The sequence below is a fragment of the Cervus canadensis genome, chromosome 24, assembly GCF_019320065.1.
Source record: "Cervus canadensis isolate Bull #8, Minnesota chromosome 24, ASM1932006v1, whole genome shotgun sequence".
In the NCBI taxonomy this organism is placed as follows: Eukaryota; Metazoa; Chordata; class Mammalia; order Artiodactyla; family Cervidae; genus Cervus; species Cervus canadensis.
Window position 1 is genome coordinate 16,605,474 of NC_057409.1, and position 24,853 is coordinate 16,630,326.

Genomic DNA, 24,853 nt, shown 5'->3' on the forward strand with positions numbered 1-24,853 from the left:
CACACCACACAAATAATTTGGACTCTGGGACAGACTAACTGGGCAAAGCCTCCTCTGTAGCAAGGTGGTCTGTTACCTCTTTGAGAGTCAGTTAAGAAAGAAAGACTTCCTGATGGAGAAAATAATGAACAGACGTGTGGAATCCCGCCGACTTTTGCCGCCTGGGCCTCTCATCCAGACAGGAGGCTGAGCTGGGCTGGGGGTGGCCACTGGGTCCAGGACCACACACTCTAGTTTCTGAGACCTGGCTGCTTCGTGTAACCTGAAGCCCTTGTCTGATACGTTCCAGACGTTCCCGTGTGCTGGCAGCAAGCGTGGCCCGAGGTAACACAGCTCCTTTGTCTGACTGTGGCTCTGGGAGCCTCTTCTTGGAAATGTGGTCACTGTGGTGTTGAAACTGGGGTGCCTGCCAGCCGGGTTTGAGGGAGAGAGGGAAATACCCACCCCGCCCCCAGGTGTTTGCTGTGAGGCCCAGCGACTCTGCAGTGAAGGGGCCCGTGTGTGCTTGTGTGTCCAGGTTGGACGGCTCAGTCGCTCAGTCATGTATGTCTCTTTGTGACCTCATGGACTGCAGCGTACCAGGCTTCCCTGTCCTTCACGGTCTCAGAGTTTGCTCAAATTCACGTCCATCGAGTTGGTGATGCCATCCAACCATCTCGTCCCCTGTCACCTCCCTCTCCTCCTGCCCTCCATCTTTCCCAGTGTCAGGGTCTTTTTCAATGCATCTCAAGAGCCAAAGAGGATCAGAGTGTCCTGGGCAAAGTCAGTGGAAACAAGGACCCTGGGCCAAAACCCAGCAGGACAGTGTCCTTCCCTGGGGAGTGCAGTTGGGGAGAGGGCTCCTCAGACTGCTGAGAGGCCAGTCCCCAAAACTCCCTCACTGACCAGCTGTGGCTGCCTCCTCCACTTGAAGCTCAGTGTCCCATGAACCCCCAAAGCCCTGGGCTGCCAGCACAGTCAGCCACCTGAACCCCCAGGGAGCAAACTAGCGTCTCCTGAGGGGAAGCTGCCTCTTGCCCAAGAAGTAACTCGGACCCCTGAGGATGGGTGTAGGGACCGGGGACCAGGGTGAGTCTAAGCATTTTGTTCACCCACTGGATTTTCCCACTGCTTCCAGCCATGGAAGAGCTCAGAGTGGAGCTGGAATGAAGAGCTCAGCGTGGAGGCTTTCAGTGGAGATTTGGGCTGTTAAGAGTTGTTGGTCACCTCACATTTTATCTCCAGACTTAACCTGCCTGAGGTCCTGGGACAGAAAAAACCAACAGAGCAAGGGGATTGGGAGTGTGCCTGGGGACCCATAAAAGTTTAATTCGAGTACATTCCATTGCCGCTGCTGAGAGAGAGGGAGAGGGGCAGAGAGGTCCTGGCCCTCATGCAAACTGAGGTTTAGTGATTGCGGAACCAGAGCTGGGTTAGAGACTGCCAAGTTCTGTCATGGGAGGAGGGATGAAATCAGTCTTTAGTGTTAAGGGTGCAAAGGAGAAGCAGCGGGGCACAGAGGGGTCCCACAAACAGGGTGAATTTGATGGCCAGTGCCCCATAGAGGCAATTGAGGGTTTCCCTGATGGCTCAGATAATAAAAAATCCACCTGCAATGCGGGAAACCTGGGTTCAGTCCCTGGACTGGGAAGATCCCCTGGAGGAGGGCATGGCAAAGCACTCCAGTATTCCTGTCGGGAGAATCCCCATGGACAGATGAGCCTGGAGGGTTACAGTCCACAGGGTCCCAAAGAGTCAGACACAACTGAGGGACTAAACACAGCACACAGCCTCATGGAGGCAATCGAGTTGTCAGCTCCAAAAGGGGGCCTTTACATGGTGGGCCAGGAAAACACATGACCCCTGGTGGCATTTGGGCAGCCGAAGTGGGTGGCGGTGAGAAGGGCTAACCAGAGTCTGGCCCAGCATCTCTGGGGTGGCAGGATGCTGTATGGTGGGTGTAGGTGTGACCTCAGAAACCTAAGTCAGGTTCTTCTGAGGCCAAGCCAGGGCTGAACCCCCTCCCTGCCCTCTTCCTGCAGGCTTTTATGCCCCAGTACCTTATAGCCTGGCATCATCCCTCTTCCTGCTGCCATAGCCACTCCTACCTAGGCAGCCTTTGCTCTGCCAAAGGGATGGCCAGGTGCTGTCCCCTGGAGGCTGGTTTGGGGCATGAGTTATGTACTAGGCACAGGGATAGTCACTTCTGAATGAGGTGGTCAGTGCCTGGCAACCTGGAAAGGAAAGACCTTGTGGGAAAAGATGCTCTGAGTCCACCGAGTCCAGCCACCCCCTTCCATTGACGGCTTGGAGAGCCTGGGGGGGCCGTAGAGTAGACACAGGGAAGCTTGTTTACCCGCTGTGGACTGATCCCAGGGAGGGGCAGCCACCAGGCAACACAGGCCAGTCCCCCCAGATGGCTCAAAACTGACTGTAGGGATGGGGGCTTCCTGAAGCACTGGCGGGCCCACCAGACTCTCCCTGAGCCCAGGAGATGCTCAATTCATGAAGCTCCAAGAGGCCCAGGTGCCCACTGGAAGGGCCACAAGGCTCCTGGGATGGTTTGCAGGATGGCCCACAGGTGGGGAAATGGAAGGAGACTGGGTAGGACAGTTGTGTGGACAGAGGAGAAGTCTGCCCAGGTGGCTGGAGGTCAGAGAAGGGCCAGAAGCGGGGTTCAGGGCAAAGGGGGAATGAAGGGCAGAGACAGGAGCCAGGAGGCCAGGGAAGAGGGCAGGGGCAGGGGGACTGGCAGGGCAGGGGAAGCAGGGTACTCCCAGGGGACCAGTGAAGGCAGCGGGGGACCAGTGGAGGCAGCCGGCCTTGCAGGCTCCATACTAATGGCGGGGGCGGTGGGGGGGGGGTTGCTGCTGCTGGTGAGAGATGGGACCCTGGCTGGGAGGGGTGGGTAAGTAGGAGGAGGGTCGGGCCAAGGGCCAAGAGTAGGGGCCTACAGAAGGTAGGGATGGGGGAGCAGGTAAAGGGGAAGGGGGGGGGGAAGGGAACAGGCTGGGGGGCAGCAGAGTAACAGTAAGTCTGCTTTTTCTTCCTTGCTGCCAATGAGCAAGGTGAGAGTTGGACCCTGGGGTTCTGTCTGCTTCTGTCTCCTTAGACATTAGTGCAAGTGAAAGTTGCTCAGTCGTGTCTGACTCTTTGTGACCCCATGGACTGTATAGTCCATGGAATTCTCCAGGCCAGAATACTGGAATGGGTAGCTTTTCCCTTCTCCAGGGGATCTTCCCAACCCAGGGATTGAACCCAGGTCTCCCTCACTGCAGGTGGATTCTTTACCAGCTGAGCCTTTAGGGAAGCCCAAGAAGACTGGAATGAGTAGCCTATCCCTTCTCCAGCGGATCTTCCCGACCCAGAAATCGAACCGGGGTCTCCTGCATTGCAGGCTGATTCTTTACCAACTGAGCTGACATCAGGATCAGATAATCCTAGAGAGAGAGCTTGTGCGAGCTGTGGCACAACTGTGCCCAGAGTAGAGATGAGGAAGCCGAGACCTTGAAGGAGGCTGTCAGAGGGAACGCTTGTGCTTTTTCTGCAGGAGGCTGGGAAATGATGGGAACAGGGACTCAGGTGGGTGAGAAGCCCTGGCCCGGGATGGAGGGTGGATCTAAGCAAGAAATCCAGACAACAGAAGCATCTGGGCTGGAATAAGAGTGCCTGGAGAACAACTCTGCCACCCAAACCCACCCCCATGGAGATGGTCCGTGTAATTAACACCTTGAGTGTAGAACTTTGAGGATGTTGTTTAGTCCAAGGCCTCTGTGCTTTCATTTTATCAATATTCACACCCATGTTCTTTTCATTTAGAAGAAGTGTAGATCCATTATTTTAATGAACACTAAAAACTTTTCCTTCCATAATAGCTTTCCCTTCATATAATACTATGTGAGTTAGGTAACAGAGGTTAATGTTCTTTCACAGAAATCTCTTTAAAAATCACATCACACCTACATTAAGGCTTCTGGTCAACTTAGATTATAGAACAAGCACCCATCCAATTTGCGAGTCATTTTCTTCCTTCAATACAAACGCATAGGGAATGAAGTTTTGTTCTTGTGACATCCTCGAACATTTTTCTATGCCCTAGGGGCACTCCTTATAAACAGTAGTGACAGCTTGATGGAGCAGGTTCCCTGAGGTGACAGGTGAGGCGGGCTGGAGCTGGGGGGTGAACTTCTCTAAGCCGCAGAAACACCTTGTGGTAATCGGCTGGGTGCAGACCGTGCTGGTTTGAGGATAAGGAGCCTGAGATTCACGCTTGATAAGCCAGATTTTGTCTGTGACGTTGGAGGCAAAGGTGTCTGTGGGTGGTAGGGATCCTGGTGAGGGCTGAGGGAGATGTGGGAGAGGCTGGGGTGGGTCTAATCTCGCACCACGAAGGGGTGCTGGTGCTCCAAGACCACTGCTTTGAGTGGCTCCCTGTGCCCCTTGGAGTGTTTTCTGCTGTCCCAGTGGCCTGGGGGTGCAGTGGCTCAGGGGTGGGGGCTGACCCGGGCCGGGGAGGCACTCGGCAGTGGAGAGGCCTGGGAGTAGAGGGAGGACGAGAGGGAGAGGGGAGCTTTCAGGGGCTGAGAGGCTGCCACGTGTGCCTGTGGGGAACGGGGGAGGGGCAGGAGGCGAGAAGCGGTCACACAGTGAGAGCAGTACCTGGAAATTAAAAGGTGGTTAGAGTCCCAGTGACCCTGGGGCCTCTGCAGTCAGGCAGGCGTGGTTTGCGTTGCACCTCAGCTTCTTAATAACTGGGTCATCTTGGGCAAGGTGTTTAACCTCTCACGTCTCCGTCTCTACACCCATGAAGTGGAGGTGCTCGCGGGCCCTCCCTAAGGGGTTTGTGCAGACACACCCTGAGGTGCTGCCGGTGTGTGCTGACTGCCCCGACTGGCAGGTGGGAATCTGGTCTTGACCTTGCTGTACCTCAGTTTCCTCATCTGTAAATGAGGCTAATGATAGTAGGCGCCTCACAGTTTGCTTGGGGGAATGAACTGATTTTATTTATAAGTGTGTAGGCCACAGTCTTGAGGACGTGCTGTGTGAACGGCGGAGGGAGCTGTCCTGGCCTTCCTGAGGTCTCCTTGAGGGGTGGGGTGTCCGGGGGTGGAAGCATAGCCAAGACTGGGGAGTGGCTGGGAAGACATGTGAGGGCAGTAAGGAGCAGATGTGGGGGGTGAGCAGTACAGCTAGGGGCAAGAGAGTCCGGTGGTCAAAGGGCTTTTGCATGAAAATGGGGGGGATTAGCTTCACCCTTAGAGGGAGATGTCAGGCCCTTGGTATTAGAGAAGCTTTTTCATCCTCCAACCCAGGATAAAAAATTTTTTTAATTAAAATTAATTCAAGGATTTCCAGGAAGGAAATGAACATTGTTTGCTGCAACAGCAGAGGGCTGAAGATGGGCTCATTATTAAGGTGCTGTGAGACAATTCATGGCAACAAAAGGACCTACCATTATACCTCCATTAACAATTTTCATTTTCATGCAGCAAAGATAAAAATATGTGTCAATGAGAGAGGGCTGGGAAGGAATGAAGTGAGGAGAAGACACTCACAAAGAGAAGTAGGACAGGCATCTAATAACTAAAGCAGGAGATTGTTATAGTCCCAAAGGACACATGGGTTAAAGAAGGAGTGCACTTTACTCAGCAGGAAACATGAAGAGACAAGTATTCCAAAATGATCCACTATTCCCCCAAGTCCTCAAGAAACGTACAGTGTAACTGGGAGCAGGTGTCAACGAGCCTGGGAGGCCAGAAGTGAGAAGCTCCCAGGGACCAGGCAGGAGCGGGGGCTGTGGCCCTGTTTGCCAAGCTCCAGGAGGAAAGACCAGGAAGCTCCCGCCATGGTCAAGACCAGGCCGCCCAGGGGCCTTGAAGAATCTGGACAAGAAAGCTAGGGGTGGTAACTTGGAGGCATTTATGTTCAGACGCTCCCTGGAAGTGCTGGCCCCACTTGCGTTAAGTTGCTGGCCAGGATCATGACAGGAGCCGAAAGGAGAACCCAGACCCAGATGCCTGAGCATCCATAACTTTCTGCCTTCACCTCACGCTGTACTTCCGGTGAGAGCCGGAAGGAGTGTGTGGGAGGGGAGGGGCGAATTCTAAAGGGTTGTTGCCCACCCCCGCCATATTCTACCTGCTGTGAAGCGCCATGACCTTGATGCTGTAAGCTGCCCCCAGTGCTAGATTTCAGGGTGGCTGGACACTGTCGGTCTCTGCAGGTGCTATTAGGGTTCAGCTGTCATTGCCAGAGGACTAGGGTGCCTGTTGCAAGCAGTCCTCAGGGACTTGGTTCAGGCCTCTGAAAAGGGCCTAGTCTGCGCTGCAGTGGACTGAGTCAGGCAGGCAAAAAGCACAGATCAAGTTTGGGGACAGATGTGTGGCTGAGCCTAGAGGTGAGGTGTTGAGGGTGCCTCCCTGCCTGCCCACACTCAGTTTCTCCTGCCCTCATCTCTCCGTTAAGGCTGCCTCTTATTTCTGGGAAACCTTCCATCAGGAAGGGTTCATTCTCCTTATTGCTGCTTTTCCTTTTTTTCTAAGCAACCCTTGAGGCAGTCATAATGTCCATGGGGTCTGTTGGGGAGTCTCAGCAAGTACCAGACACTTGCTGGTGCTCTGACCTCTGCTGTCATGTCAACTCCTAAAAACAGTGTTGTGAAGCAGGTCCTACTGCCTGGTGAGGAGTTTGTTGATAGAATGAATGTCTGATCCCTAATTTACAAAAGTTAGGCAGCGAGCCGCATTGCCAAGTGGCTGTCTTGTTCAGTCACTGAATTGTGTCCAACTCTTTGCAAGTCAGTGAACTGCAGCATGCCAGGCTCCACTGTCCTCTACTTTTTCCCCAAGTTTGCTCAAACTCATGTCCATTGAGTTGGTGATGCAGCATGGGCCAGGCTCCTCTGTCCATGGGATTTCCCAGGCAAGCATACTGGAGTGGGTTGTCATTTCTTTTCTCAAGGGATCTTCCCAACCCAGGGATCAAACCTGCGTCTCCTGAAACTCTTTTCATTGCAGGCGGATTCTTTACCATCTGAGCCACCAGGGCAGCAAAGTGGCTATATGGGGAGTGGCTACTGAGCCTGGCTGGCCTGAGGCTCTAGGAATTAGGTTGCCTCTGATGCCAGTGGCCCTTCTATCAGACCCCCAACCATCCCTTTCCCTCCCCAATTCCTTCCTGTTACTGCTGTTGCCTTCACTGCACCCTAACCTTGTCACCTGAGAGGGTCTGTGCTGTGTCCGGTCCCTGAACTGCCCCAGTAACTGGTCCTGAGTTGGCTAGGAGTGAGAAGAAAAGCTCTGGACTACGGCAGACTGTTCTGCTTTATTGGACAGCTTCTTGTATGACGTTTGATTCAGTGTATATATTCCTTGGGGCCCCTAAACTCCCCTTCCCCTGCTGCTGTCTGGCCAGCCCTCCAATTATGCAGAGAAACCCCTGGATCCCCCAGAATGCCAAGCTCCTCACCGCCTCAAATCTGCACTAAGACTGTTCTCTGTACCTCCAGTATCTTCCTCCCCAACCTTGTCCTCACCCCGTTCCCAGAGCATCCTCCTTGGGCAAGGTTGGGAGGCATCCTCTGACCCAGCACTCTCAGCCTGCAGTGTCCCCCATCCCCACCCTGTGGGCCACTCTTCTCACCTGGAGGGGATGCTCCATGAGCACAGGAAAGACTCTGATGCTAAAGGAAAGAATAAAGCAGCATTGGGAGAGGATGTGGTGAGTCCCCAGTGCTGCGAGCTGCTCTATGGCAAACAGAATGGCTTGTTCCTCAATCTCGAAGTAACTTCCAAGCTCAGAGGCTGCCCAGGAACATGCTGAGGGTGACGGTTCTAGCCTCCTGCTCTGGGCTCCCCAGCAGGCAGGCCGACAGGGACCCACCCAAACTCCCAAGGCCTCTGATTTGTTCCGGGTGGTGAGAGGTGGGGCAGGACCAAAGGGGCTGGTTCTGGGACTCTTAGCAAAACCTTCTAAGCAAAAGTCTTCAGACTTTTGACTTTGACTCCCTAGGGTAGTGGCTGCGGTGAGGGAAGGAGAGGCGCTGGGTAGAGAGGCTGGAGCCATGGATCAGCCCTGGGCAAGTCTTTGCCTGGTCCATCCCTAGAAAGCCAGCACACTCTGAATCTCTCTGGACCACACGTTCCCCTGCCAGGGCTCCACCATCACTCCCTTGATGAGAATCGTTAGCAAAACCCCTCAAGAAAGGAGGTGGAAGATGACTTGTGTTTGTGTTAAAGGGGAGGAAATAAGGACACACGGATGTATACACGCTGGTGCAGAGACTCTGGAAGAAGCTGCAATCAGGGGTTCCCCCAGGGGAGATGAGTACTGGGTTGGGGGGCAGTGGTGGGGCACAGACATTTTACTGTCTGTTTACATATGTATTTGAATCAGAATTTAAAATAAAAAGCCACAGCAGTAAGACACAGAGATGCTCATTAAAAACAAAAAAAGAAGACAGCCAGAACAGGAGATGGGTGAGGCTCCCTTTGAGGAGGGTCTGTGTGGTGAGTCACTCTCCGCAGGGTCCCCAAGGTTGACCCCTTTTCAGGGTTCCCATGCCCCATGTCCTCCTGGACACCTGCCCATCTCCTCCTTACCGCTTTCCCCCAAGACTCCTGGCCTCCTGCTGCTGCACCCAGGGAGCCCTCACCTCGGCTTAGATGGGGCCAGGGACCTGGGGTGGGCTTGCTTGGTGAGGGCCTGTCTTACACCCTGCCTGGCCACCTTGGAGTTCCATGGCCCGATGCAGTGAATGAACTTGGTTCTACCCATCACACAAGCACTGGTATGATGGGATTGGGTACAGTGAGAGATTAAAGGGCTATCATGGTTCTGTCAAGTTCTTCCCTGAATGATGGGGGGGGGCCCGGGCTGGGGAGGGCCAGGTTATTCACCCACAGTCACACACAAGCTGTTGATTACTTGGAGACCACATATGTGGGGATGAATCACCCAGGCCCACTTTGGAGAGTTTCTATTCCTGGAGGTGTCTGAAAGCCTCGGCCTGCCAGACCTGTGAACATCGACCTGTGCCTTGGTCTTTAATGGGATTCCTAGCTCCTCCTGGGCAGGAGCAGAATCTGCCAGGCTGCTTTCAGCCCAGACTTCCCTGCATCTCTGGAATCTGCAGAGGTTCCCCGCTGGGAGCACCCTGGGGCCCAATGGTGAATTTCAGCTCTTGCTGCCCTGGAGAGACCTCTGCTCCCAGGGCTGCTGAGAGCTGTACCACCCCAGGCTGACCCCAAGCCCCATGGAGGCTGGGCACAGAGAAGCCAGGGCTGGGAGCAGCCTGGCGGCCGTGCCCTGGTCCTTGAAGACACGCAGGCAGGGGCTGAGGTGTCCCCCTAGGCTGTCCTTCCCAGCCCCCAAGTCCTAAACATGAAGGCTTCCAACACCACCCTCCTTTCCATGGGCAGCAGTTCTGAATCCTAAACCCCAGATGCGCTAGAAGCCAGAAGGGCCCTTTTTCAGAAGCTTTCTGCCCCCGGCGTGATGCCAGGCTCCGAACCTCTGCTGTGGGTGATGTGTCCTTTTCCAAAGGTTCCTCATGCCCTGGCTCAGGCAGTAGCTGTTGACTTGTTTTCTTTTGTTGGAAGCTGAGCAAGTATGCAGACTCTCTGAGAGGGCACAAGAGCCCAGAGCCTCTTCCTGACCACATCCCCCCACCCCTTGCCCAGGCCACATTCTAGCCCACACTTAGGAGGGAACCCCCCACCACAGGGAGCCCCTCTCCAGACCCGAGAGAAGAAGCCCCTCTGCCACATGAGACTGATGCAAAGCGGCTTGACGTATACGTGATCCCACGCCCTCATTTCACAGATGAGGAAGTTCAGTCCCAGAGGGGGAAGTGCCTCTCCCCAGAGTGAGGTGGTGACCATGCTGGGAAATGACATCTCACACCTCGCTCAGCTGCACCGGACTCTCAGGACGTAACAGCCCCCAGACGGCTCAGAAAACCCGATGCGCCAGGAGTCCACCCACTGACGTTGGTCTTGGGGATCTCGGGTGACTTTCCTTCGGGGCTTGGGCTCCATCGGCACCCGTCCCGACTCGCCTGGCCATCTTAGACGTCAGGGACAGCAGCAGCCCCCCCGGGCAGCCTTCGTGACAGCAGCAGCAGCAGGGGAGGACTGGTCTGTCCCTGATTGCAGGTGACATTTTCTATGAATCCTCAACTTCCTCCCGATTTGACTCAGAGTGGCGGCATGGGCTGGGTGGGGAAACCTCGCTGTAGGCAGCCCAGGAGCCGTCCCCAAGGGAGCTCGACTTGCGTGTCCCCACCACCCTCCCTTGGGTCGGCTGCCTGCTGCCCCGGAATCGGGGCCGGGAAAGCACCAAGAGGCCAAGATGACAAGCTCTAGGAATCACCATGCAGCCGCTGAGCAAAGTGCTCACGGCAGGCTAGAGCTGCGCTCAGGAGCCCAGGCCAATCCCTTGCCAGCTGGGTAATTTCCCTGGCCTCAGTGTACCTCTCCGGGGAATGGGAGCAATAAGGGTTTCTTCCTCACAGGTCTCTTGGGAGCAGTAAATGATGGAAGCGCTTGTCCCACAGCCGCCCACCCTGTAAGCATTCAGCAAGCTTTGACCACTGTTATATCTTATAACTAGCTTATTCTCCAGCCCTCATCGAGTGTCTCTTGGAGAGGGTAGAAGGGAAGATACAGCATTTCTTACGAGTGGAAGCGGAGAACAGGAGGTCAGGGAAAGTCTGTAGGACTGGCCTGGACTAGGCTGTGTGCTCCCGGGGTGGTGAGGCAGGGGCTGAGGTCTGCGCGGTGTAGTCCCAGGCTCCACGGAAGGCTTGGTTCTCTCAAATCTGACCAGTCATCCCAGCTCCACAGGGGACGCCTATCACCCTGGAGCTGCTGCAGAACAGGTCATTCACTCAGTCCCTCCTTCATTTCCTAAGTCCTTGTTGAGGGTCTGTTTTGCATCATCTTCATGAGGTGGTATAAAGCGCAAAGGAGCTATGGTCCTTGTCTTGGGCTTGTTGGAGGAAAGCAGGGACTCTCCCCAATGGCAGGTGGCCCCACCTGGCCATAGCAGGGAAATCACAACAGATGATGCTGGTAGTTTGGGGAAGTGGATTGAAGGAAGGGATGGGGTTTTTAGGATGGGAGGTGAGTCTGAGGGGATCAGACTCTGTTGGGTGGTGCCAGCGGCTGGAAAGGAGTGAGAAAGGGGTTTACCAGATGGATAACCCCCTGGATTTACCAGATGGATAACCCCCTGGATTTACAGGTGCCCTTGCTGGTGATAGGCTTTCCAGGTGGCTCAATGGTAAAGAATCTACCTGCCAATGAAGGAGATGCAAGTTAGACCCCTGAGTCAGGAAGATCCCCTGGAGAAGGAAACCCACTCCAGTATTCTTGCCTGGGAAATCCCATGGACAGAGGAGCCTGGTGGGCTACAAAAGAGTCGGACACAATTTAGAGACGAAACAACAACAGCTTGCTGGTGATGCTTGTGGGGGTGGGGTAGAGGAAAGAGGGAGACCAGAATGTGAGTCCAGCGGAGGCCCCTCACTACCTGTTTGAGCTTAGGGGAGTGCTTCGGTTTCTGTGAGCCTCACTGTCTTCGTCTATAAAATGGGCATAGTTATAACAGCAACCCAGGAATGAACGTATTGAGTTCCCTCTTTAGAGCACTTAGCACAGAGCTGGCCACATCTCAAATCCCTGAGCTGGTCCTTGCACTCCCCCCCCAACCCCTACGCCACCCTCACCAAGCTGAGTGTGCAGCTATAGCAAAATTCTGGACTCCCAGAGATTCTGTCTGTGTGCTCCATCCCCTGCGTCCTGTTCTTTCTTCATCGTGATCCCCAGAAGCCCAGCTCAGGTGTTAACTGATGAGTTTACTCACATTGTGGTGATAGTAGCAGATGACTGTATTCAAATAAATGTTTATTTTCTGCCTTCGGGGTTCACCACTGCCTCCCCAGAGAAAACTGGAATTTCAGGCGAGGCTGCTCCTCCTGCCGTGGCACCCCTCCACTGTACTGATGCCGCTCTGCCACCAGCTGGCCCTCCCACCTCTGAGTTGGCTCACATCTCTGCTCTCTATGTGGATGAAGGATCTGGCAGCACAAGAGAAGCTTCTTAACCTGCAAACAACCTAAGGTTGCATTTTCCCCATTGCTGGTGTTTTCTGGAAAAGCCAGGACTTTCCAGGAAGGAAGGGTGGCTTGGTCTGAGCCACACAGCTGGGTTTAGATGCCCTGGCTGTGCAGACACAGGATCAGGGCTGCCCCAGGAGGGGTGCTGGGTCCTTGGAGGTGTGAGTAGTCCTGGGTCCTGACAGCTGCAAGAATCACAGCCCAGCGTGGGGTCAAGTTGGCAGTCAGAGAGCCACCACGGGCTCCTGTCCCCAGGGCTGAGCAGTGCTGTGTGGATGAGAGAAGCCAGACAGAGGCCAGAAAGAGGCCCCACAGCCAGAGAGAAGCAGAAGCAGAGCAGGGGCCTCAGGGCTCCCAGGCCCATCCTCTTTCATGTACAAGATGTTTCCTCTCTTCACCAAACATTAGAAAAACACATATTGCCAGAATATTCTATTTTAGCCTTTTTTTTTAAAAGCCTTTCATATATGTGGATTTTCTTGATAATGTTCCAAATAAACAGATATTCTGCCTTTGCCTGTATATCTCTTGGGGTCAGAGAGCTTACTGCATGGCCAGTTGGTCTGCTCTCTGACTTCCAGTGGAAGATAGGTCTGCTTCCTACAGTGTGTGGAACTTCCTGTTATGGCCTGATGGAGTCATACAGTGGAGCCCGTCCTGAGCCTTGAAGATGCTGGTATAACATCTCCAGAATGATGGACGCATCTCCAGATGACATCTCTAGAATAGATATAAGAATGTCTATACGTTTATGGATTGTGAGCAACTGTGATCCTTCATGTCCTCCTGTGTTGGGGCATCCTAGGCTCTCCATATGACGCCCCTGCAGACTGACAGCCTCTGGGGCCTGGGTGATCATCAGTGCAATGCAAGGGCCACTTGTCACATGTCCCCCATGTTCCTCTTCTAGAGTGTCTGTGTGTTACTGGGTTCACCTCATTTCTCACTGTCTTTCCTGTCTGCAAGCATACTTAGAAATGATTTTCCTTTCAGCTGTGACTTCATTGGTGTTTTATCTGTAAATATTTGTTCCTATCCAATGTTTCAGCACTGTACTTCCGATTTTATCTCTGACACATTACTTAAGAGACTCCATAGCAAGAATGCATGAAAATGCCTATTGTATATTATGATTAATACCATCAATGCTGCAGCAAATACTTGTGTTTTCTTACTGGCTGCAGAAAAAGGATCTGAAAACCAAAGGGTGAAATTGCCATTGCCTTGGAGTCCTTGGCTGGGCCCAGGAATGGGATGAATTTGGTGAAAGATACTTGTCGTCTCCATAACAGAGTGTATTCCCTCGATTTATGACTTGGTCCTCACTAATCTGTTAGTTCTACATTATTAATTGAGCTGCTCAGAGCTCTAAACATCTCTGTCTGCTTGATCAATGATATTCTAAGAGGGGAGCATTAGGGTCTCTATCTACCATTATATTTCTTTCTCTACTGTTTTGCATTTCTGCTTGTTCCCATCATGTACAGAAGTACATGGAACATAAATTTTATATTTTAATTGTTTATTATAACATTTACTTTGTAGGGTCTCCGTATTAAAAAAATTACACTGTCACATTTCCTTCTTTTCTAGTGGTCTGTGTATCTGATATTCCATAGATTATCTCATCATTTTCCTCAGCTTATGCCTTTTTTTTGTGGGTGTTTCTTATCAGCACAAGATGATTGGATTTTAATTTTTTTTTTATCAGATTCCCCCCTTGACAGGAAGTATGGTAGTTAATATAATTATTAGTTAGTATTATGATTTGATTGTAATTGTCACATTTGTCTAAACCTCCATGGGGTTGCCCCTCTGCTCTCTATATTGAGGTATTGCAGTTTTTTTCACTGTGTTTCTCTAGTGAATTTTCTCTTCCTTTTGTCCCTTTAAAATAGACAAGATAATTTAGCCTAAATAACCACTTTAGAAAATAGTTAAGTTTAACGACTACATTTATTTCTATTAATAGCTCTCTCAACTTTAGGAGAATTGTGTTTAAAGATCTTCCCTCCTCTTCACCCACTCTCTGGCCTTTGAATGATCATCTGGCAGTTTGAGTCTCTTTCACATGGTTCCTTCCTCCTTAAAGTGAAGTCGCTCAGTCATGTCCGACTCTGTGAACCTGTGGATTGTGTCCATGGGATTTTCCAGGCAAGAGTACTGGAGTGGGTTGCCAGTTCCTTCTCCAGGGGATCTTCCTGACCCAGGGATCAAACCCAGGTCTCCCGCATTGTAGGCAAACACTTTACCATCTGAGCCACCAGGGAAGTCCTTCCTCCTCCTTTTGATGATGTGACGACTGACCTGCAGACAGAGGAAACCTTGCTTTTATTATGGATTGGGTTCTTGTGGCTATTCTCTGGTCTCTTAGGTGGCACCTGTTTCTCACCTGTCCAATTCGTTGTCATATCACACCTTGTTCTCTAGTCCCTCTGATGCTGTATGTTGACATCTTTGACCTGGCAAGATGTATGCCTCATCAGCTGAGCATCTTTCAGTTCAATGCATTCCTTTAAATTCTGTGTAAACCTTCCTTCCACCCCCGCCGTGCCTCCAATGCACACTCAGACATTGCTTCTTTGAAGGGAAAGTCAAAAGCTGTTGTTATTTTTCTTCTTTTGCCCCAGCATTTAATACAGTAAACCATTTAAAAATTGTTTTCATTTTATTATTAATTAGAAAAACACACACACACAAAAGACAGAAAGAGAGAGATAAAGGTAAAAGATTTAGAAATCACTCACCATTTAACTGTTTGAATGCAACCAATGTTTGGCACATGGAAATTTTTTTTCTAGGTTTTTTCCCTATGCGTGGGTTTTTTAATCATATTTGAAATCATTCTGAATGTATAATTCTGTAGTTTGTGGGTTCTTTATTTAACATAGTCAGCATAAACATAATATAGTCAGGCAAAAATTTTCCATTGAGTAGATTTACCGTAGTGAAATTGAGCTCTTGTTGACATTTAAATGCGTGCATGTATTTTTTGCTATCAGAAAAAGATGCTAAAGTGAACATATTTCCGTACACATTTTTTCCTTTTTTTTTTTCATAATTTACTTAAGGTAAATTTTTAGAATCACTGAATGAAACCCTAAAAAGGATTTCTAGGGCTTGTAATATAAGTTATCAATTTCCCAAAGTTGGGTACGTATCTGTATGCTCACTAGCATTTTGATGATTATTATACAAAATCCTTGTCAGCATCTCTAGATAATATAAGTGAAAAATTTATTTCTTTGTAAATCTTACAGGAACCGTTGGTGTCTTTTCTGTTAATCTATTGTGCATCTTGGTATTACTCATCTTTTAATACTTTTCATAGCAAAAGAACATCATTTATCTAACTTATTTTTTGTATTTTCTTTCCTTCAGTATATTCTTAGATGTTAAACTTTTTTAAACAAAAAGAAATTTTCTAATTTTTATACAGTTAAACCTGTCCTATCTGTTTTCTGCTTCTTTTGCTTTTCAATTATTCTAAGTTGCAAAGAGCTTTTCCTTCCTTCCACTGGCTTTTATGAATTGGCCACTAAGTTTTCATATAGTTTTTCTATGGTTTGATCTCTTGAAGTTTTTTCATTAATGAATTTGGAATTTCTTTTCTACTTGGTGTGAGATGAGGATTCAAAAGTTAGTTTTTAGCCCCCGAATTCTTTACTGATAGTCTTAACATCATTTATTGACTAAGCTTCCCATTTGCATTATTTTTTATTTATTGTTCTTATACTTTTCCCTTTTTATTGATTGATTTTTTAATTTTTTATTGGCGTTTAATTGCTTTACAATGCTGTGTTAGTCTCTGCTGTACAGTGAAATGAAGCAGCTGTATATACATGTGTGTGTGTGTATACACATGTGTGTATATATATGTGTGTGTGTATATATATCCCCTCCCTCTTGGACCTTCCTCCCACCCCACCCTTCCATCCCTCTAGGTCATCACAGAGAACCAAGCTGAGCTCCTTCTGCTCCACCGCAGCTTCCCACTAGCTAGCTATTTTACACATTACCATGTGTATATATGTCAATCCCAATCTCTCAATTCATCCCACCTTCCCCCTTCCTCCTCCATGTTCACATGTCCATTCTCTACATCTGTGTTTCTATTCCTGCCCTGGAAATAGGTTCATTTGTACCATTTTTCTAGATTCCACATATATGCGTTAATATATGACATTTGTTTTTCTCCTTCTGACTTCACTCTGTGTGACAGACTCTACGTCCATCAACATGATGGAGAGGGTGTGGAGAAAAGGGAAACTTCATGTGCTGTTGGTAGGAATGTGAATTGATAGAGCCATTGTGGAGAATAGTATGGGGTGCCTTAAAAAACTAAAAATATAGTTACCATATGACCCAGCAATCCCACTACTGGTCATATACCCTAAGACTTAGCCTTTCAGTTATATCCTACTCTTTGTGAACCCATAGACTGAAGCCTAGCAGGCTCTTCTGTCCATGGGATTTCCCAGGCAAGAATATGGGTTGCCATTTCCTTCTCCAGAAGATCTTCCTGACCTAGGGTTTGACCCTGCATATCCTGCATTGGCAGGCAGATTCTTTACTGCTGAGCCACCAAGGAAGCCCATAGTCTGAGAAAACCACGATTCAAAAGGACACTTGTACCCCAGTGTTCATTTGCATTATTGATTCAGGGGAATACCTCATTTCTTCTTATTTGGAACCTCTGGGTGTTGCACATTATTTGGAACCTCTGGGTGTTGACAAGTGTCCAGTTTCAATAAGAATGACGCTTTTTTTTTTAAACTATTAAATGCAAAGTTGGCTGTTAATGTGAACAGGTTACTCTTTATCAGGTGTAAGAAATAGCCTTCTCTTCCTTCATTTAAATGACTTGTGGAAAAACTATCATACAGTGAGACAGCTTTTCATTTTTGTCCTGATGATTTAATGCACAGTATTAGCAAATTTCCTAACATTGAAAAAAGGTCTTATATGTCTATGGTGAATATGACTTGGTAAAATGATGAGTTATAATTTTAGTATATTGAGTTCTATTTGGTAATATTTTAACTCAGATATTTGCATCTATATTCATATATGCATTTGAACAATTTTCCTCTTTTGTGCTGCATTTGTCAAGTTTTGGTATTTGGGTAAATTAGTTTCATAACAGATTCTTGATTATCATTATCTTGTGTATCTGAAACTATTTATAGAGTATGGGAATTATCTGGTCCTTGAAAGTTAAAATATGCTAGAGCCCCACACCTCTAGATATATAAAAATCTATTTATTCTTTGATAACACTCAGTTTTACTCATGGTTTTTGATCTAATCAATACCACTTGTGTTAATTCTTGTATTAATTGTGGTAAGTTATGTTTTGCCCCTAAATTGTCAACTTACTTTAAGTTTTTTAAGTGGACTAGTAATAAGGTAATTTCTTTTTATTTTTTTTCTCTCTTCTCTATTTATTCTTAGACCACCTTCTCATTTCTAGTTTTGATTGAATCTTGTTTATCGATCACAATTATTAGAGATATTTGTATTGTTTAGTTTACTCTTCACCCCCTTCTCTCTGCCAAAGAATTAAATTTACGGATTCTGGTTATTTTCCTCTTTGCTAATTCTTTTATTTTCACTTTTATCTTTATAAAAATTTCCCCACTTTCTCTATTACTTTAGTGTTCTTTTTTTCCTTAAATGCTCAAGTTGACTGTTTGAATCATTATTTAGTTTCCTTAAGAAAAAAAAATGAAGCTGTCTGGGCCATGTATTTATTTCTGGGAATAGTTCTGGCTGCATCTTGTGAAATTTTTTTTTAAACAATCAGTACAGAAAGCTCTTGTCATTCTTGATTATGCCCCATGCATTTTGTTTTATAATCCTGGTTTTACTTAGTTTTTAAAAAGCCAATTTTGTTTTTCATTTCCTAGGCTTCTGTGTATTGTGGTCAGAGTATATAGCCCACAAAATTTCTGCTTTTCTTTTAATGGAAAGCTTTGTTCTTGCTAGACAGGTAATTTATCTTGACAACTTGGATATTTGAGAAAAAACCAGCTTGCTTATTTATTTAAAGTCAAATCTAAGAGCTATTAATTAAACTATATTCATTATATTATTTATATAATTCTGTATCCTAATTTACATTTTGCCAATTTGATCTGTTCAAATCTATTCTATATTAAAATCTGAAACTGCCATATTTTTGCCAATAGCTCTTGAATTTTAACAGTATTACTTTATGTACTTTTATACAACATCATCTAGTGCATAAAATCACTATATTTGTCTTCACAATTTTTCTTTTATTAATATAAAATAAACTCTTAATCTTGATGTGCTAGGTATGAATATTGCCACTCGGACTTTCCTTTTGCTCATATTTGTCCGATATCTCATTGTGGGACTTTTACTTTGAATGTTTCTGTCATTAAGTAAGTGTGTCCTTTATAAGCAACAAAGAATTGCATTTTATTTTGTACTTGAACTGAAAACATTGGTTAATTTTTAAAATTTGAAATCTTCAAAGTTTATTTGAAGAATATAATTTATTTTATTGTTGTAATTTCTATGCTTGGTTACTTTTTCCCATTCTATTTACTCCTTGACTATTTTGTCTGATTTGTTTCTGTTTATCAGCTTTAGTGATTTTGAGGATAAGCATCTTGTTTTTAATAGTCAGTTGTTAGGTCAAGGTTTAAAAAATCTTATGTTTTCTGTAACTATCAAAGTTAAAAAAAGAAGACAGAACAATGACTTTTCCCTTTTTTGGAATGTTTTCTTTGTACTGTGTCCTAGTAGTCTCTGTCATGCCTGCCCTCTGCGACCCAAGAACATCTTCCTTCTTCGTTACTTTCTCTGAGGTATTACAGCTTGTCTTTTTTTAAAGATATGGAAGATCTCTTTGGGGCTTCCCGGATGACACTAGTGGTAAAGAACTTGCCTGCCAATGCAGGAGATGAAAGAGATGCTGGTTTGATCCCTGAGTCAGGAAGATCCCCTGGAGGAGGGCATGGCAACCCACTCCAGTACTCTTGCCTGGAGAATCCCATGGACAGAGGAGCCTGGCAGGCTATGTCCACAGGGTGACTCTGAGTTGGACATGACTGAAGCAACTTGGCATGCACGCAAGATCTCTTTTACTTTTTTTTCTTCTAAATCTATAACTATATTCATCATAGCTTTGGTCTCTTTCCAGTTTCCTCCTTCTGATTCCCCGAACTTGCCCACCTTGATGTTTGCATCTTTTATTGTTGGCATCTCTTGGATATCTAAAGTTCTGCCTCTTGGAGGCAGTTTTTTTTTTCTTTCGCCCCCTTGAAGCCATACATACCTAGTTGGCTTTCTATGATCTTCACACCTGAACAGCCACCCAATTGGGCATGAAGTTCTTGTGCTCAAATTTAACCCCTTAAAACTCTTCTGGTGTTATTTTTTTCAGAGAGGTTTCCAGGAAACTTGGTTTATTTATTCACAAATGTTTGTAAGGTTTTATATTAATGACATTTAAAGATGCTAAGTCCTGGAGGAGGGCTTGGCAACCCACTCCAGTATTCTTGCCTGGAGAATCCCCATGGACAGAGGAGGCTGGCAGGCTATAGTCAATGGGGTCGCAAGAGTCGGACACAACTGAGCGACTAAGCACAAAGATGTAAGTAGGACATCTGAGAGTGGCTTTCTTTCCAAAAACTGCATAAAACATGGTTCCTCTAATCCATGTTCTCATCTTCTCTGTGGTATAATTCAGCCTACCTCTAAGGCACCAGCTGCTTGTGGTTAACAAAGTTCCTCTCAGGCCCTGCATGTCTGTTCACAGACCCAATTTGCTTGATCCATGACCTTTCCCCATTCATTTTATTTCCTTCCTGGTATGAAGCTGGAACCAGGGCCCTGGTGACTGACAATCCAACTGGGGTCATGCCCACCTTGGGCAGCTTCTAGCCAATGACAGGGCTCTGAGGAGGCACTGGTCCTGGGAGATTCCTGCTGGACATGGAACCTTGAACAGGCGACTTGTGCTTCTGGTCTCTTTGACGACCTGGCCCATCATTCTCAGAACAGCACTATGGTCTGAAGCTCTTCCTACCCAACTCTTCCTTCCCTCTCTCCTTACACAGGTGTCAGACTGCTTTGTGGTCTGAGGGCTCTTCCTGTCCACTCCTATTTTTGTTGTTGTTTAGTCAATAAGTCCTGTCCGACTCTTTTGTGACCCTATGGACTGTAGCCTGCCAGGCTCCTCTGTCCATGGGATTCTCTGGGCAAGAATACTGGAGTGGGTTACCATTTTCTCCTCCAGGGGATCTTCCCGACCCAGGGATGAAACCCACATCTCCTGCCTGGCAGATATGTTCTTTACCAGTGAGCCACCAGGGAAGCCTGTACACTCTTATCTCACCCTTTATCCTTCACCGGCCTTTCCCCTAATACATCTGTCAAATGTCTACTTCTGTCTCAGTATTTGCTTCTCGGCCTCCCCCCCTGCACCATCTTACAGTGCAATCAGTTGATTCTGATGATTTCAGCGGATCCCAGAGCTGGCCAGAACAGGTGCCATCAACAGCCCCAGACAACAGGTCTGGAGTGGGACGTTGCTAGCCCCTACTACAAGTGGATTGCTTTTTATTTGCAGCCCGTTCTTGGGGGGGAAAAAAGACTTTTATGTCTTGCTGCAGCAGTTTCTTTTAATCTTATTCCAGTGAAGTTCCTGATCTTTTTAGAAAAAAGATTGTTAAAAAAGATGGTTTCCTTGAACTTTCAGAGGGAATTCAGGGGATTAATTTTTCAGATTCTCTGCTCACTTTACCATTAGCTGGAAGTATTTTTTTTTTCAACCTAATTTCTTTTTTCCAATCCACAGTGTGCTTATCTAGCTTCAAGAAATTAACATTTGAAAAGCTCACATTTGAAGTCGTTCAGCAATTCAAATGTGACCTTTAGGATTTCCCTGCTGGAGGACACTGATAGCTGACTTGTATCTTTTCCACACGAATACTTGTACATGAATAATTGGTACAGTCAGTTCAGACAAGCCCTGGCATCTTAGAACCATTTTTTTCTTCTGTTTTTCATCAATTTGTTCAATTCAGCCATGTTTTGGGCTTGAATTTGGGTTTGCCTTTAAACATCACTAATTTTTTTTTTCTTGGCCACTTTAGTTCTAATCTTTGAATCAGAAGCAATGAGCTGGGTTCACTCATGGAGTCTGCTTGAGCATGACCCAGCCCCAAACAGATGCCCCAAGTTCCTTTTTTTGCAGTCTTGTCGAATCTCTTTAAGCACAAGTTTGTATTTGCTCTTATCTTTGTGGTTCTTGGTTTTCTGTTGTTTCTGATGTTGAAGGTGACTTGTCTTAGCCAAATGAGTCTTCCTCTTTGGTGTTGCAACACTATTGGTTAGATCCAAATTGGGTTCTTGTCTGTTCTTTTTGTCATTTTTTGAAACTTTTCTTGTTGGTTTCAAACTATTCTAGCTATTTTTTTTGAGATAAGCTTGTTGGATAGTTTGAGATATTCAGTTGGGAGGGGGCAACCTGCCAGCTTACAGTTAATTTATTCCAGGCATCCTAAGGTTGGGGCTGTTAAGTTACACCTGGGACTTACACTGCACAACTCCAGGAGGCGCCATTCACACAGATGACAGGAGTCTGAAGCTTTTAATATGAGTCAGTACATTTTCTTAGATCTTCCATGACATAAACCTATATGAAAAGTTAGCACATAGGAAAATGTTGAGTTTCTGGAAAGGCACCAAATAATGTATATTATATATTTACTATATAGTGCTCAATGGATGAGAGATATATGTATATTTCTGTTTTTGCCAGCAGTTAGAAAGGGTTTGGGAATGACATTCTATACAGGGTCTTAAAAATACTCAACGCCTGCCTTCCCAAGGGTTTGTGATCTCCTTCCATCTGCTGGTATCCAGCAACCATCTGCAGCCACACCTGCAACCTCCATCCTCTGAAGCCAGCTCTAATTTTCTCTCTGCTCAAAGGCCTTTCTTTGCCTTAGGGAGACCTCAAGCCTTCACTTCACTTCCCGGTGACTCAGTGGTGAAGAATCTGCCTGCAATGCAGGAGATGGAGGTTCGATCCCTGGGTGGGGAAGATCCCCTGGAGGAGGGCATGGCAACCCACTCCAGTATTCTTGCCTGGAAAATCCCGTGGACAGAGGAGCCTGGTGGGCTACAGTCCATGGGGTCACAAAGAGTTGGACATGATTTAGCAACTGAGCGCACACACATGCACAAGCCTTCACTCCACTCCCTTTGGGAATGTTTTTTCTTCCATATTTTTCCAGTCTCTGTATGGTTTTCTTCTTGGAGCAGCTTCAGACTTTATTCTCTCAACTTTACATCCCAAAGAAAAAGCCCCAACACCCTTCCTAGAAACCCAAGCAAGAGGTTCATTACTTTTCATCCACTCTGGGTCAGATATTCACCCCTGGATCTATAAATGAACCAATGACAGTGTCCCGGGGAATGTGCTGCACTGGCTGCCACCAGCCCTACAGACAGGGGTGGGGTCAGCTCTGCCCAGCCTCCGGGGTGAGGGTGAGGCAGAGCATAGGGGCAACATACAAAGAGGAACTGGGTTCTGAAAACAGCATTTGAAACTGTACAATCTGCAGCTCAAGTCAGCAGTGCCCTAGTTTTCTTGTTTCCAGTTCTGTGAAATTCCCTCTTTGATGAAACCAGTTTGGGTCTGGGCTTATGGTCTTGCTGATACTTTCAACAGAAAGACTTCTGATTGGAGAAAAGGGAACAGATAGTCATGCATATTCTGTTTTTGTAAAAGATAGAGACACACACAGGGTGGGGGGAGGTGTGTGTACAGAAAGTGTCTGGAATTAATATATATATAAAAGTCACAATGATTGCATTTGGGCAACAGAATTAGAAGGTGATTTTCCTTCCTGTGTTTTCTAATTGTTATTCGGAGAGCATAGATTGCTGTGTAATAAAGGGGATGTGTTGATAAGTCTTGACAAAGTCGTTTGACTCCATTAGTTCTAGAGAGTAATAGGAGCTTCATCTCATCTATTGTTGACATTGTAGGAAGGAATATGAGCCAGCAGAACCAGAGCAAGAACTGCTCCTTTGATGATGTGGAAGAGCTGATGAAAACCGTGCAGTTGGTTGTCCACATCCCTACCTTCCTCCTTGGTCTGGTCCTCAATGTGCTCGCCATCCGAGGCTTTAGCTCCTTCCTGAAGAAGAGGTGGCCTTGCTACACTGCCACCTCCATCTACATGATCAACCTGGCGGTCTTTGACCTCCTGCTGGTGCTCTCCCTCCCATTCAAGATGGTTCTGTCCCAAACGACGGATCCCTTCCTGCCCTTCTGTACGCTGGTGGAGTGCCTCTACTTCATCAGCATGTACGGGAGCATCTTCACCATCTGCTTCATCAGCCTGGACAGATTCTTGGCCATCCAGTACCCAATCCTGGTCAGCCACATCCGGTCCCCCAGGAAGATCTTCGGGATCTGCTGTATCATCTGGGTGCTGGTGTGGGTCGGAAGCACTCCTGTCTATAGCTTCCATAGCAATGGGAAAAATTACACGTGCTTCCATAACATGTCCGATAGCACCTGGAGCGCCAAGGTCCTCTTCCCTTTGGAGGTCTTCGGCTTCCTTCTTCCCATGAGCATCGTTGGTTTCTGCTCCTCCAGGAGTATTCACATTCTGGTTGCCCGTCGGGACCACACCCGGGACTGGGTCCAGCAGAAGGCCTGCATCTGGACTATTGCAGTCAGCCTGGCTGTCTTTGTGGTCTCCTTTCTCCCTGTCCACCTGAGTTTCTTCTTGCAGTTCCTGGTGAGGAATGGCTTCATCGTGGAGTGCAGAACCAAGCAGAATATTATCTTGTTCCTGCAGTTGTCCATGTATTTCTCCAATTTCAATTGCTGCCTGGATGTTTTCTGCTACTACTTTGTCATCAAAGAATTTCGCATGGACGTCATGGCCCACCGGCGTTCCAGAACCCAGCTAGTCCACCAGGACACCATGACCACCATGGCTATGGCTAAAAGTCATGGAAAAAAGTCATGCCTGGAGGAAGGAAACCTCAACCTGAATTCCATAGTGGATATCCCTTCCCAGGGCTCTGATGTGGTGGGCTGACAAGTGGCGCATTTACTGGTGTGCCTTCCCTCTGATGCTCACTTGAATGCCGTTTTTGCTCACTGTGGCCCCAAAACCTTTCCCCAGAACCCAGACAACTTGACATAAGCCACTCAGTGTCAATATCTGGGGAGCTCTGAAGAACCCAGGTGAATTCTTGATTTCTCACTCTCCAAAGCAGGAGGCCTTTGACTATGTGGATCACAATAAACTGTGATAAATTCTAAAAGAGATGGGAATACCAGACCACCTTACTCGCCTCCTGAGAAACCTGTGTGCAGGTCAAGAAGCAACAGTTAGAATTGGACATGAAACAACTGTTCTAAATTGGAAAGGAGTACATCAAGGCTGTATATTGTCACCCTGCTTGTTTAACTTACATGCAGAGTACATCATGCAAAATGCCAGGCTGGATGAAGCTCAAACTGAAATCAGGATTGCTAGAAGAAATATCTGCAACCTCAGATATACAGATGATACCACCCTATTGGCAGACAGCAAAAAGGAACTAAAGAGCCTCTTGATGAGAGTGAAAGAGAAGAATGAAAAACCTGGCCTAAAACTCAACATTCAAAAAACAAAGATCATGGCCTCTGGTCCCATCACTTCATGGCAAATAAGTGGGGAAAAAGTGGAAATGTGACAGATTTTATCT

At 47.4% G+C, this 24,853-nt stretch overlaps 1 protein-coding gene across 3 annotated transcripts in view; it reads left to right on the top strand.

Moving 5' to 3' along the window:
• GPR55 (G protein-coupled receptor 55) overlaps positions 1–24,506 on the top strand; it is a 49,283-nt gene extending 24,777 nt beyond the window's left edge. Inside the window, exons 1-3 of one of the 3 annotated variants that reach the window (XM_043446050.1) lie at positions 9,831–10,133; positions 10,493–10,545; positions 23,132–24,506. In XM_043446050.1, the coding sequence (XP_043301985.1) occupies positions 23,140–24,198 (1,059 nt within the window). In that variant the 5' untranslated portion in view covers positions 9,831–10,133; positions 10,493–10,545; positions 23,132–23,139 and the 3' untranslated portion in view covers positions 24,199–24,506. Of the gene's footprint in view, positions 1–9,830; positions 10,134–10,492; positions 10,546–23,131 lie in introns of those variants that run through there. The other 2 variants (XM_043446048.1, XM_043446049.1) reach the window with 2 other exon arrangements.
• Positions 24,507–24,853: the final 347 nt, after the last annotated feature.